The sequence below is a fragment of the Passer montanus genome, unplaced genomic scaffold (genome assembly GCF_014805655.1).
Source record: "Passer montanus isolate IOZ18808 unplaced genomic scaffold, ASM1480565v1 scaffold20, whole genome shotgun sequence".
NCBI classification, from domain to species: Eukaryota; Metazoa; Chordata; class Aves; order Passeriformes; family Passeridae; genus Passer; species Passer montanus.
The window spans coordinates 3,827,455-3,842,939 of NW_024366592.1; the positions used below are offsets into that span (position 1 = coordinate 3,827,455).

The 15,485-nt window shown below is 39.6% G+C and overlaps 1 protein-coding gene across 11 annotated transcripts in view; it reads right to left on the bottom strand.

Moving 5' to 3' along the window:
- Positions 1 to 15,485, bottom strand: part of ERC1 (ELKS/RAB6-interacting/CAST family member 1) — a 269,174-nt gene that overhangs the window by 167,616 nt on the left and 86,073 nt on the right. For 6 of the 11 annotated variants that reach the window (XM_039707938.1, XM_039707939.1, XM_039707935.1 and 3 more), the window contains 3 exons: positions 8,334 to 8,471; positions 6,429 to 6,569; positions 5,211 to 5,351 (listed from right to left, as the gene is read on the bottom strand). In XM_039707938.1, the coding sequence (XP_039563872.1) occupies positions 5,211 to 5,351; positions 6,429 to 6,569; positions 8,334 to 8,471 (420 nt within the window). Of the gene's footprint in view, positions 1 to 1,810; positions 1,847 to 5,210; positions 5,352 to 6,428; positions 6,570 to 8,333; positions 8,472 to 15,485 lie in introns of all 11 variants that reach the window. The other 5 variants (XM_039707936.1, XM_039707931.1, XM_039707932.1 and 2 more) reach the window with 1 other exon arrangement.

Sequence of the window (15,485 nt, forward strand, 5' to 3'; positions counted from 1 at the left end):
GATGTGGAGTCTTTGGGATAGCCTACATAAAGAGCTGTGGGCACCAAAAAACTCTCTGCTACATGAAACCCTGATGTCCTGTCATGTCTGTCTCCCCCTACCACGACACTTCCGGTCATAATCACAACTAATCACTCCTTAACAACACCAGTGGGAAATGAGGATGCATTATTAAACCTGTTCTGCAGGGGAGAAAGCAAAATGGAAATATATTCTGCCTTATTCACTCAATGCTTTCCTACTATTAAAAAAGTATTTTACCATCTTGTTTCTCTAAATGATTATCATCTCTCATGTATATCTGGCTCACTCTTGGAGCATTTGTCACGCAATATTGAAAACAGCAAGACTCTAGCAGACTATAATTTAGTTATGAAATGCCATATAAATTACCTCACAAGGAGAAATAAGACCACACAGTGTGACACTAGCCATTTCATAAATTTTGAATATTTAGCTTTTCAAAATGAGTGCTATCTTCACAAGTTTTCCTCGGAGGGGTACAGTAGGTAAAGTTATTTTTTTTTTAGCTGTAAGAATATCAGGGAGAAAACCTCTCCAACTTTCCACTACATGAGATGATGCTGAGATCATCACACACCATCATCAGAATGGAACATTAAAAGCCACCACAGAATCACAGGATGGTTTGGGTTGGAAGGGTCCCTAAAGATCATCTCCTGCTGTGGGCAGGGACACCTTCCACTAGATCAGGCTGCTCAAAACCCCATCCTACCTGGCCTTCACAAAACCTCTTGTACCTTATCCTGTGTGTTTGCTATATCATACTGGAGAATAAAATAGAGTTTGCTCCAATATCTTCTGTGTTCTGATTTCAGAATAACGAGTCTCAAAATGTTTGCATGCCGTTAAAGATTTTGTAGAGAATATGCTCTCCTGACAGAAATTCTTCTGCCTATTTGTACCAAGTACAATCTTTTTGTATTATATCTCATTTTCTCAATCCCTTATCGACACTATTTTAGCCAGGTTTAAAGGATTTCTGATATGGGATGCCACAAAAATGGAACAATTGCAAGCCCCAGCAATTCTCTGACCCTCAGACAATGACTGTCAGGACAGACAACTCCATTTACCCTGAACATTGCCAAGAGTAACACAGGTATCAGACTCCTTAAAGTTCTGTAACACCATTTTTTATGCACAGAACCACAAAAGAAATCTCTGATGAAAACCACCTTGGATTACGTAATTTACAGTGTCAAGATATTATTACACAAACACTCCTTGACAGGAGTGCTCTTTGACATCAAACAGGAGGCTGGAAATAGGATCCAAAATCAAACTGACATAGTACCAGCGAGCTGAATGGTTACACAAGATTTTAAGCAATCTTTCAGTTGCTGCAACTTAGTTGTTATTTTTGATGTGCTGATGTGCCCAGTGTTACAGAACACTTTCAAGCAAGAAGCTTGATTCGCATGGAAATTCCACCTTCTTGCTCTGAAAATGCACAGACAATGGAGATGACAGAAAAGCTACAGGACATTTCAAGCACCAGCAGCAAAGGGAAACAAAACACAAGACACGATATTAAGCTGTCCAAACAAAAATGCAGTTAGACCAAGGCAGTCAAACAGTGAAAACATCTCAGAAAGCTTTTTGGAACATGACTGGTCAGACATCCCACCGCTTTTTGTTTGTACCCATACTGTCCATTCCCACTATACTAAAGGAATTCACCAATACACTCTGTGTTGGCCCAACTGTAAAAGCACAGGTGAATACACATGCAACACAAAAAATTAAATGTGCTGGCAACAGCCTCTCAGATTGCCAGGGAACTTACTAGCTTGGATGGATGACTCAATAAAACTTCAGGGTGCTAAAGGGAGAAAGAAGATAGGAAAAGATGGAGAAAATTTGGGATAGGAACAGTGTGAGAGAGAAAAACAAAACATGCAACAAGAAAAGAATTTAAAATAATAACTGCAACATTAATTTACTAAGACGACAGAATCTTAATTAGTGGTATTGGCATGCATTACTAACCAGCTTCTGGAACATGAGAAACATGGAGAGTTACCCTCATGCAAGTTCCAAATTTTATCTTTAATACTTCAGTTTAGCAGATTTGTCCAGCCCCCATATATTTAATGCAGTTATTTGTTTGGGTTTACAGATGAGTTTCACAGATTGAGAAGGACCTTAATTCCTAGTGCCTCCTTTGTATCAATTTCAAGACAGCTGAATGGTTTAGAAAACTAATTCAGTAACTGACAGTATCTGAATGCTGAACACAATTTTCCTTTTTGCTTTTATTGTAACAAGAAATACTGATTTCCCTGGCAGCCTTTTTCTTTCTATGTTGAATACATCATTTATTGTCCCTTCTTAAAAAAAAATAAATTATCAGCTGAGAAGAAAAACCAGCCTCATCTACCAATATTATCAGTAATATTTTCAGCTGTGGGAGAAAATCCATGTTCACAAAATAAAATGCAGCAGAGTCTGTATTAGACTAGCCAGGCTAATTCTTGGGAAAGACAGAATTTGGATCAACACTTCATTAAGTCTTTTTTTCCCCCCTGTTTTTTGAAAGAAAAATCCTCCTGAATTTGAAGAAAGAACACCACAGCAGACAAAAAAAAACAAAAAAAAACAAACAAACAAAAAACACCAACAAAAAAAAACCACCAAACCCCAAACAAAAAACAACCTCTGAGCAAGGCTGTTGAAGGTAGAGGTATTTTCCTGGCAGGGAATCACTGCTAACTTTTTCTGGTGAAAAGTTCCTACGACTGCAGCAAGGGGAAGTTTATTAACATATGGTTTTGACTCTTTTTCCTCCCTAAAAATAAGGAGTATATCTATAGGGAGAAAAACTATGCACTGGAAATGAAGATGGACAAAAATCCACTCATCTTTCCTGGAAAAACATCTAATATTAGTTGGTCTCTCCCAGATCAGAAAAACAAAATGAAACAAAGTATACTGGCTGGGAAATTCAAGACAGAAAATGCTAGGGAAAGAGTATCCTGGAGAACAACAACTAAAACTAATACATTAAAATAGTAGTTTGGACAAAGATTTTCCTAAAGAAAAGAAAAACCACCACAGAGCATAATAGCACTTCACAGAAAAAAAGGGAGAGAACCTCCTGTGTGTTATTTGCCTCTAATGATTCCATCTGAGCCAAAACGAAGACAGGACAGCAGGCCATGTAAACTCAACAGGGATTTATGAGCTGCTTTCAGCCTTCAGAATCTCCCACTGCATCTCCTGCTGGCAGCAGGATGACAACTGAGCACAGAAGCAGTGAATATAGCACACAAATTTGCATAACCATGGTATTATTATTTGAAAAAAACAACCCCAATATGAAAAACACTGCAGTTTCAGCTGCTAAATCAAAGACCAATATAAAACACTTATTAGTGAAAAGAGGAATAGCAACAAGAAGTGGATACTTCAAGTGAGACACTGGAGAGTGACACAGAACTAAAACCAGTATCAAAACAACTTTCAGCATCCTTGCACGCTGCTTGGTTAATATTTTATTTAGTGTAAAGTTAAATCCCCTTTACAGAAGAAAGGGAAGCTTGCATGGTTCACAATTTCTCTGAGGCTCGCTGTTTGAAGGCTAGCAAGAGTTTTTTGCAAGGACTACCAAAGTCTATTTTATTTAATGGCTTAAGAGTAGTCCAAATCAGTCTCTTCTGCCAGCTTCTTAACTTCTAGGGCTAACAGATTTGACTGGAAGTACTCAAAGTGTTCACTGGGAACAGGAAGCAAGGGAAGCAAGACTGACGCTAGACACATTTCCATTCAAACTGTGAGGGAAGAACCCAAAAGAAAAAGCTTTTAGCCATTCACTCTTAAGGAGCTACATGAGAGCTTCCTTCCTGCATGTGTCTCATGCAAATCTGCACTAAGATAATGTAATAAACCTCAACAAAACGAACCTCTAATTCAGTTTTTAAATGAATGCTCTTATGTAGCCATTAGTTTTAAGGTTAATTATGACAGATATTTGCAATTGTTAACAATGCAGAGGTGTAAAAACAAGTTTTTAGAAGCTTTAAAATGGAGCTGGATTATCTGTCATAATTATTTCATCTTGAAAATGTCAAACTGCCTCAATAAATATCTGCAATTCATTTAAAAAGTGAAAGCCTTTAAAAATTCTTTGCTTCTGTGCAAGCTACAATAAAACCCACTAAAGAATTAAAAACAGCTGGGTAAAAAGGTTATTAAAGAATTATGTAAACTTACTATAGGTATAAAACATATTCAAGTGAATGTTAACTACATTTTCTCGAGTAACTGGAAGTTACCCCACGTAAGTAATGGTAGGCTACCAATTTTTTTTGGTTGTAGAACTGAAACCATCCTGACCGTGATTTAATTTAAAATTGCCAGTTTCTTTAGATGAGGAGATGCTCTAACAACCTCTGGCAAACTTAGCTACAAAAATAGATTTGTCAACTCATTACCAGCAACACAAGGTGAACCTGAAATTCATAGCAGGGAATTCAATGAAAGGTCCTTCAGGTCTTCTGAAATACCCACTGAAAGCAGCCTGTGAGACCAATTACCTGTGTACAGCTGCCTTTTCTTGCTACTGAGCTCTGCTGATGCTGAGCAACAGCTGATTTTGGTGACAGAATGAAACAGGACGAACATGGGGCTAGATATGCCTGTACAGAGTTTCATGTACACTGTTCTCAGGTGCAGTGACACCCACCCTGCACCCACACAACAGGAATTCTGAACAGCTCTGAACTGATGACTCAAAATCACACACTTTATGGATGGCATCTTCTTTTCATTTGTTTTTTGCTTTCCTCCAGGCAGGGCCAACCCTGCACCTGAATTTATCACATTAACTCCTATAAGCATTGATAATTGGCATGTGAAATGTTTAGCTGTTATTTTCTCATCAATTTGATGGCACAACTGCTGCTACAAGCTGTACTGAAGCAGACTAAGCCTCAAACTCTTAGCACCTGTAAACAAAAAAGCCAACAGCACTGTTACTGCATGTAAGTGAAATCAAAACTCAGCACAAGTGTCTGAAAGTCACTTTCTGATAGGCTTAGCTTGTAATATGGTTTGCATGGACCTTCATGGTTCTTGCTGAAAAGAAAAGAATTTGCTCTTAAGACCCCAAGTTTTCTTTATAGACATGGGCAATGTGTTTAGATCTGTATACTTATAACACATATATAAACATGCACTAAGATTACCTTCTTCAATTGTGTTTCCATCTTCAAACATTCTTCCTTTTTCTGTTCTAATGCAATTTCCAGTGTCTTGAGTCTTGAATCTTTCTTCAGTCCTGATGATGCTAATGATGAAGCATGTTCCTTAAGATCCAGTAATGATGTCTAAATTAAAAGATGTGAAATAATTATCAAGTAAGTGCACTAGTTAGTTAGTTTCTTCTGTCTTTATTTTCCTCCTATCCCGTCACATTATGTTCAGGATCTAATTTAAAACAATTTTTTCAGGTTGTTTGTGTCACTGACTTAAGACAGCTTGAATTAATTCAGGCTTTCAGAATCAAAATAAAGCCTTGTCTAAATTAATTTCAAAATAGTTTTTAAAGATGGACAATTCTGTAAACTGGAACTTGTGCTCCAGTGACAGTCATGTTTAAGAAAAACTGGTTTTCAATAAAATTGTATTTAAAATCACTTTTGGTTGGCAGGTTTAGCCACTGAGAGAGTTGAAAGCATTCCTGCATACAGCTTCTATGGGGTGAAACTGATTCATGCCATCTTACTACAAAAGACATCTCAACTTCTTTCTTTCTAAATGATTTTTGTATTTACTTTTTTTCCCCCTGTCAAATGCGGATTTCCATGTAGACAAAATCTTAGTACTTTCTGGGTACATATTTTTGTGTTGTTTTACTTTGACTGAGTTTTGAAAAAAGATTGCAAATACACAAGAGAGGAACAGAGAACATTTATATTTCTCTCATATAATTAAGGTAATTTGTCTAGCCAACTGGCTCATTACCAACAATCAACCTAATTAATCAAAAAAATACTCAAGAGTCTATAGAGCTGGCTGTGTTGTTTGCATAAAGGAACAAACATTATCCTCATGCTTTTGGCACAGCTTTGATCACCTCTGCTCCTTCCTCCCTACATTGAGACAGGGACAGGCTTGTTCCCAGCCTTCTGCTGTCTATCAGCACAGCTCAGTCAATGAGCTATGACTGACCAGCAGCCAGTCACTACTAACAAGATTAACTGCTGCAAACAAGGGGATGGCTGCTATCCCTGAAAAGGTGGTTCTGAAACACTGATGCTCTGCAAATTCTCAAATGATGTACTCTACCCATCAGCTTTGTTCAAAGACAATTACTATAAAGGAGCAGTTTTCTTCAACTCAAATGTAACACAAACAGAGACAACAAATAATTCTGTCACAATAGATTCGTGTTGCTGGTCAACCTCTTTCTCTGTGAGATCTCCTTGTAAAATGCTGACTCTTTCTTTCAGGTCCTTAATGTCTTTCTTGTAGTTGTCGATCTCTTCCTGTTTTTCTCGTTCATCTCTGTCACGCTGCTCCTTTAAACGCTCAATGGTCTTTTCCTGACAAAAGAAAGGCAAATCCCTCTTAGTCAATTCAGCTCCTGAGGCTTCCTATCACAACACTTTGATACACTTGAAGTGAGGAGGAGTGTATTGCCATTTGCTTTTCTTTACAGTTGTAAAGATCCTCAAGAAAGAGAAAACTGGAGAAAACTATGGAATCACTGCTGTGAAATACCAGCACTGTGAATACCGGATTCAATACTGTGAATGTCTGGATCTCTGAATGTTCATGGTGCTGTTACTGTGCAACCCAATTCACCTGGTTCTGATCATCAAAATTAGTCTAAATCAGGATGCACTACATATTGCTTCCTGACTTATTTAAATCTTGTTTTTCTAAAATGTACAGCTAAATCAGTGGTTCTTCAGAGAAGAAGGGGTGTAGTACCTATGTGACACTGGTATATACAGTAAGATAAGACAACAAAATAACTTTTTGGTACAGTAGATATCAGTGGAGCTTTGGATATCTTGGATTCTGAAAGGATGCAAGCAAATTCCCCAACCTCAGGTTAAATTTAACCATAGTTCAGAGAACCTGATGGAGTAAAGGAGCTCCTCTGGGAATCATAAAAAACTATATATAGTTAGCCCAATAAGCTGTGCCACCAAAAGAGAGTGGGACTCTGTCTCTGAGCCGGCTACCTCCCGAAAACCGAGCATTAAAAAATCAGATTATCGGGATAATCCCAGCGGTCCCAGGCCGGGAACGCCGCCGCGCCCGCCTCAGCGGCGCGTCCTGCAGCGCCCCCTAGCGGGGAACGGCCCCGCCGCCGCCGCTCCGGCCGGGACGCGCACCCGGCACGGGAACGGGACCGGGAACGGGATCGGGAACGGGATTGGGCACGGGAACGGGATTGGGCACAGGAACGGGATCGGGATAGGACACGCGATCAGGATCAGGATGGGGAACGGGATCGGGGAACGGGATGGGGCACAGGAACGGGATCGGGAATGGGAAAGGGATGGGGAACGGGATCTGGCACGGGATTGGGCACAGCAACGGGATCGGGAATGGGACGGGATCGGACACGCGATCAGGATCAGGATGGGGAACGGGATCGGGGAACGGGATGGGGCACAGGAACGGGATCGGGAATGGGAACGGGATCGGGCACGGGATTGGGCACAGCAACAGGATCAGGAATGGGAACGGGAAAGGGATGGGGAACGGGATCAGGCACAGGATTGGGCACAGCAACGGGATCGGGAATGGGAAAGGGATGGGGAATGGGATCTGGCATGGGATGGGGAACGGGATGGGGCACAGGAACGGGATCAGGATTGGGAACGGGATCGGGAATGGGCACAGGAACTGGATTGGGCACGGGGTTGGGATCAGGAACAGAATCAGGATTGGGATGGGGAACGGGATCGGGCAGGGGATCGGATCAGGAACAGGATCAGGATTGGGATGGGGAACGGGATCAGGCAGGGGATTGGATCAGGAACAGGATCAGGATTGGGATGGGGAACGGGATCAGGCAGGGGATTGGATCAGGAACAGGATCAGGATTGGGATGGGGAACGGGATCAGGCAGGGGATCGGGAACGGGCACGAGACTGGGAACAGCAATGGGATCAGGCACGGAACAGGCACAGATCGGGAAACAGGCACAGGAACTGGATCAGGATCAGGCAAGGGGTCAGGAACAGTAATGGGAACGAACACGGGGTCAGGATCAGGAACGGGATTGGGAACCGCGCCTTTGCAGCAGCAGCAGGATCTCCCCAAGGAACTGCAGCACTTCCCACACTCACTTTTTCTGCCAGCGCTTCTTCCAGCGTGGTCAAGGCAGTGTCAGTGTTGGTGGTGTCAGCCTGCAAGGATTTCACTCGGTCCTTTAAGCTGCTCATCTGCTTCTCCTTGTCTCTCAGCTGCTCTTGAAGGTTTTCGATCTTGAATGAAAGAAGTCAATGTTAAGACAACAGCAAGGGAAACCATCCGAAATCATCTTAGGGTATATTAAAAGATTAAAATTATTCTTAAAGCAAACGAAGCCTAGTTCTTATAATCCCACCTCAAAACATCAAGTGATGTAACCAAACCCATCAAATAATAACAAGGAATGAGTAAACTTTCCAGCAATCAGGAATAAATACAGAGCAAGCAAGTCTGAACAGTATTCACAAGAACAGCATAAAGAGAAGCTATTATTCCAAATTTCTGAGGATGCTGGGCACTGGGTGACAGAAGGATCATCAACACATTAACAAAGAAACACATTATGGAAGGAAAGAAATTGACAAAAACCTTATTGCATATGTAAACTAAAAAAACCACTTGATAATTAAAAACTGGTGAGGAAGAAGTATTATTTTAATTATTTTCTTTGGTATCATTGTATTTTTTTGCTACACTGGCAAGTTGCTTGTTCATCTTACATGGTGGCTTGCTATGTGATGGAGTATCATGAAGTGCCACTCCCTGGGTGGGAAATGTATCAGCCTTGTTTTCTGTGGGTATAGAATTTCATCACTTTAGGAGTTCTGAATATATCCTCTGATACACTCAGAAGACCTAATGCCACCCCCTTTCATGCATACATACACATCAAAAGAAACAGACACATTAACATTATGATAACATGTCAAAAACAAATTTATCAACAAAGGAGTAAAGTGTACACAGATTTCTGAGCTGCTTTCTTTTTGTGTTGTTCTGACAAGTTCTTCTTCCACCAGCAAATGCACATTATAAACTAATGAAGGACACGTGGCATGTAAGGTACTCAACTGAAAACACTTGTAGCAAGACACTCTTTCAAAAACATTTGTAAGAAATATTGCAACCAGACAACCCCAAAGGCTATCATTCATAATGATAAACTAAAGCATTAATTAGCCTTTTGTTTAGCCTGTTGAACAGCAGTGAGCAACTGTTTGGTTACTGGAAATATAGCAATCAGGTTGTACTCTTCAACCCTGGAAAAACAGTTTCTGTGACTACACAGCAAATGGCTCTGTGACACATGCAGCACTACCCTTGCTATCTGTATTGAAATTACACCTGGAACACAGTAGAACGTGGGGATTGGTTTTATCTTAATCATTTGTTTCTATTAGGAAAAAAATATTAGACCTCAAAGTTATGGAATTTGGGCACAACACTACAAAACAAAATTAAAGGCCATCAAAAAACCATAACCAGAGACATATCATGGCAGTCAGAGATAACTATAAGAATTGAAAATATTTTTAATACACTCATATCAGTTGTTTAATGCCTTGTTAGCACACACTTGTAGCCCATGGAGCTTCAGAAAGAACCCCAGCAGCTGTGACTGAAAGGTTCTGGTGCCCACACGCAGGGCTGCCCAGGAGGCAGCATGGCAAGGGTGGCTGCTTCTGACTTCAGCAGCTCCCAGTGCCATCAGCTGTCTAGACAGGCTGGCTGTTTGGACAGCTAACCATGAAAATATACTACAAAGGAGGCTGAGTTATTCTTAGACTCCTGTTTACTTCTGGAGGAGGAACACTCACCAAAGGCTCTGGCTGGCTGAAGAGGGGATAGTGCAGAGTGGCTTTCTGCTGGGAGCAAACCACACACGACAGGCAGCCAAATAATTCAGCCTCAGCACATATTAAGGTGCTTACCAAGGTAGCACAAGCATTTATTTGCACGAGCCCAGTGTGCATTTTCATGTTTCAATTACACTGTTTGCTGTGGCCAGAGTAAGATGACAGCACTATGTGTGACTGCTGCACCTCCCCACTGCAGCTGCACCCTCTGGTATGAAACACCCAAACCAAAAATGTGATGTGTATAAAGTGTGAACCTCTCTATTCTTTCAGTCTACATGTAAATTTTTCAGTCTGAAGCAATGAATGGTGAGGCTTGTTATCACTGAGGGAACAGCAGGTATGCCAAAATATTCCCAGTCATATCTAGGCACAACCTAAAAGCCCACTGTAGCTCCAGCTGAGCCTTTTGCAGGGTCAGGTAACTGAAGGACCTGGCACTTACACTGCAGAAAACTGCAACTGGCATTAAGGGTCAAAACTGAAATATTTCTGTAATAATAGATGCAAAATTTCCCCATGAAATCACACTCAACAATAAATCACCTTTATTCCATTTTTCTCCTAAATCTGCAATACTGGAACAAATAAGTATAGGCTCTCCACAATGATATAACCTGAAGAACAAAGCAAATAGTCTCTACTCTATCCATATAGTTAATTAATGATGAAATTTGCTCTTATATCCTCACAAGTCGTTTGAGAATCCTTCCAGAAAAGAACAGACAATGCATTCCTAACCAAAAAAAAAAAGCAATTCTAAACAAATTCTCAAATAACTGATGAAAATTGAACAGGTAACCAGAATAGGGTCTTTTTGCTACCCAAGAAAAGATGAAATAAACCTTAATGGACTCTCCAAGCCCTGTGAAACACAGAGAGGCACAAGGATTGATAAACCTCCTCAGAAACGTTCCAAAAACCTAAGGAATCTATATTCCTAATATATTCCTTTTATATATATATATATATATATATACACTTTATATATAGTAATACGTATGTATATATTACTGTACCATATTTCTTAAAAAATCCAAAAAATAAAAATGAAAAGTATGCACTATTTTTAATTATCAACAATCTTTTTTTCTTGCCATATTTACTTATTTTGCAGGGTAAAGCCAGCAATCTATGCAACATGATCCTTAGTTTAAAGCTACACAAGGCTACACTGGCATCATCTGCTCTGCACACTGATTTTCCCATCAATAATGATTTACTGGAATATTTTTCCAACATTACCAGTTGTCAGGCACTATCATGTTTCAACTTGGGTGATTTATTCTTAGTTGTGTGGAACTAATTATTTTGCCTTGCAGCCCTGAAGCACAGAGTAGAGGCAAGAGAAGCTTCCTCTGGCATTCTGCTCCAAAGGCAAGGAAGCATTCTACTTCTTGCAAATACAGACTCAGAGAAAAGCCCATGCAAATGTAAATGAAAAACAGCCCAGGGATTCAAAGGAAACACATCTAGTTAAATATCCATCAAGGCTACTAGATTCCCAGATTCCTCTAGTTAGAGGTCACTAGATACTGTGATCATGCTTCAGCCAAGAAATTCTTCCACAGGGACAGTGTCCACCCTCTCGCCATGCCCTGGGGCATGAGGAAATTGAACACTTCAAAAACAATTTCTATTCTATCAGTGACTTCTGAATAAATGAAGTGGGTCTGTGAACTGGTCATTAAACCTCTTCCACAATCAACTTAATACTTGATAGCATTCCTTCAGTGCAGCACAGGAGCACATGTGCAGAAGAGCATCTCAGAGCTCTGTTCCCCTTTTTTGATCCCAGCTTTCCCCTGGGGGGAGCAGCAATGTAAATAGGATCTCAATAATCAGAGGGGTTTCAGAAGGTTTCTGTTCCATTCCTGTGGCACAGCCATCCAAATAAACAACAACTTCACATAAGCTGTTACTTTTCCAAACAGTTCTTCCTTGGTTTTGTAAAGGCACTATTGGTCTCCCCAGCTCCAGGGTAAATGACCACAAGCAGATGATGGATTATCACCAACCACAGGCAGAAATGTTTCTTTCACATCAGGAATATTAACATGGGGATGAAAGATGCATTTTTGGAAGGGAGAGTGGGTGAGTAAGCAGGCACATGATGATAGAACAGCTACAGCTCTGTCTAGGTCAAGACACGCCACTCCCTTTAATGTAAAATTACTAATATAATAATAAAATTTTGAGAGCCTACAGTCATACTTGAATTGCTGGAGTCCCACAGTATTTGAGAAGCTGAAAAAGACGGGCTCACATCAAAATCAAAATGACAATATAACAATTAAAACAGACATGACTGCATAACAATATTTTAAAAAATACTGCTGCGGGGAAACAGGAAAGAGGTTAGTGAGAGATCACCTTCAGTACTCAGAGACTGTTCAAGAAAGCTGCACCACTGGATTAAAAATTATTACTGTATTTCTGAAAGTCATGTTTTGGAGAACATAATGCAAGTATATAAGCAGATATTACTGGGGAATTTTTTAAGATTAAGCTCCAGTTTTGTCCATGTGAGACTGAAACCTCACCATTATAATTGTCTTCCTATTGCAAATCCTGCAAAAGTACCACTAGAACAGTCCTGCATGAATTGCAGAAGTGTGTATTTAATTTAGCAATAACAATTCAGTGAGTGTGAGAAGCAAGGTCTGTCACATGAGTGAATACTCACAGCACTGCACTGAATCATTACACTGAAAGCAATGTTCTGCTATTAATTTTAAGGGTTAAATTCCCCAGACTAGCAACAATGTGAAACTTTAGGCAAAGCATGTCTTCTTGCAAGGGTGAGATTTTTAAGTTGTTTTGAAGTTCAGGACAGATCAAACAATTTCCCTTTTTTCAGTAAGATGTTGGCAAATACAAATCAGAGTTTCTTCCAAAGTTCAGCTGCACTCAGTATGTTTTAGTTTTTTTTTACTTTTACGTCCAACCAATTTATATGAATATGATCACATTGTTGTCAAGTTATATTCAGAGATTCGTGTTCTTGAACACTGGAATAATTTTTATTTTGCTTCCCAATAAACTTTTCTTTTGACTGCTCCTCTACTTCAGTGCTTACCTGGAACACTACTGCCTTTGCAACATCACACTGGAAATACTGTGGACTTTGGCAATGTCGTGATGTTGCAGACTTTAAAATGATGGGATTTTGTAACACCTCAAACTGATACAGAGAGTCTTGGGCTAACAAAGGAACTTACCTTAAGAAAAAGAACCAGGCTAGAAAGGGGGAGGACAGCATAGAGGAGGACAGGACTAAAAGTGAATTTTAAGTGGCTAAACTCTAGCATTCTGGTGCACCTTACACAATCATACATATGAACTGCTACACGGGGTCCAGTTAAAATTTGAAACAGGTCCCAATTAAAAAAAAAACCCCAAAGTTGCTTGCTTTTCCCATTCTTACTCTTGTGATCTCCAACCTGCAAAAAGTCCTTTGAAATTAGCATAAAGCTCTACAGAGTTTAGCTTTACAAATAAAATACTTTGTTGCTATGCAGCTTAGAAAGGACAAAGAATTTAGTTTCGTGATTTCTACTTAAAAGTAAGTCCTTAATTGTCAAATAAATAAATGGTCACAAACAGACACCTTGCTACTGCTTCAAAAGGAAGCAACTTGCAGGCAGAGAAAAAAAAACAACTTAGGAATTCACTAGGAAGGACACTGCATGAAATTAATGCCTTATTCTTGACCTAAGCTTGCAATCAAGTTGACTTGAGAAAAGAATGGTGTGCAGGAAGAAGTGCTGATTCAAGAAATATTAACTTGTACAGGCAGTTAATGTTTTTGTACCTCTAGTAAAAGAGCAACAAAGAATTGACAATGATCCAACAGACTGTTCTCATTCTGTTGCCTTTTCACACAAGGGTGCTTTGGAAGTATATTTATACCAGCCAGAAAAACAGTTAATCTATGTTTATGTAAATAATCTCTATTTCTATTTGTTTTCCTTTGTCCTCCCTTCTTTTGCATGCCCAGCCAACCTCTGGTAGCACCACTTTGCTGACAGATCACAGCAAAGCAGAACTAAGAACAGACAGCACAAAGTGAACTGCAATTCTAGTATCTTCTAAATAGCAAAGGTTTTTCCTCTACTGTCACATTCCCTGTAACAAGCAGCATTTAAAGCAGATCTTTTAAATTATATTCTCAGAATGTTACTACCATGTTAGCAAACCTTCTCTTCTGCTAATAAATAGCTTGATTTTCCTTCAAACCTAACACAATCCTGTCACTAAGATTTGCTTTTTATGAAAACTGATATTGAGAGGAGTTTTTCTTACAAGCTTCTAAAAATACTCCAGCACAATTCAAATCAGGGGAAAAAAATTTGGATCCCAAGAGTTAAAACTGATTTTTGAGCTGGTAAATGTACTGAAATTCACATTTTCAGGGGAGCCAATTATGTTGTTCTAAAGCACTGTCTCAGTTCCAAAGCACTGCCTAGAAAATATTATGCATTAGCAATGACTCACATCCTCAGACAGCTGTAAACCAGTTAAATTTAGCTGTGGAATTGCATCATTCTGAGGAGGTTCAATAATATCAATAGCCTGACCCAGTTAAAAGCAGAGTGTTTGACTCAAAATCCTACCAGGGACTCTGGTCAGTACAAGGCAGGGGTTTGAGCTGAGAGGGAAAGCAGCTCTTTCCAGCCCACTGACACTGCCTGTGTCTCAGGGCATACAGATATTACCATGAATGAACAACACTTTATGTAAAATACAATCAAATAACAGAAGTATAAAACGTGGTCATAAGAGGTTTGATTTGGCAATTAAAAATTCTCTATCATTTGTTTATCTTAGAGCTCTCTGAGTGATGCCTTTTGTTGGTATTCATCAGGTAAGAGACTGCAGCCACTATCCACCACCAAGATTTCAACCTCAGTTGTTCATCAAGACAATTTGTTGGCTTCAACTTGAGTCTGATACTTTCATTCCCACAAGTAATTCAAAACAGAATGCTGCTATCCTAAGTACCAAAACAAAATAGTTTAAACTCTGCTGCTCCTCTTCAATTAAATTTAGATATTACTCATTTATTTCATATTTATTAATATGTCATTATACTGAGAACCATAATTGAAATCATCTGGTAATTAATTTCCCAATCTAATTAAGAATAACATCAATTTTGTCAAAATCCTGGACTAATCACACAGAATAACATCATGCTAATTCTCCTTTCAGCTGTGTCCTGACATTATGAAGCAATCTCTAAGGCTGTGTTTTCCAAAGTTTTACTCCTACGACCTACCAAACACAAAAGGATTAAAAACCCAGCTATTCTGGGGACATTTACTCATTCCTCTTCCAAGTCTCTGAATAGGCTTTGACAAAAATGTGCACAGATTTGACTTAGGAAAG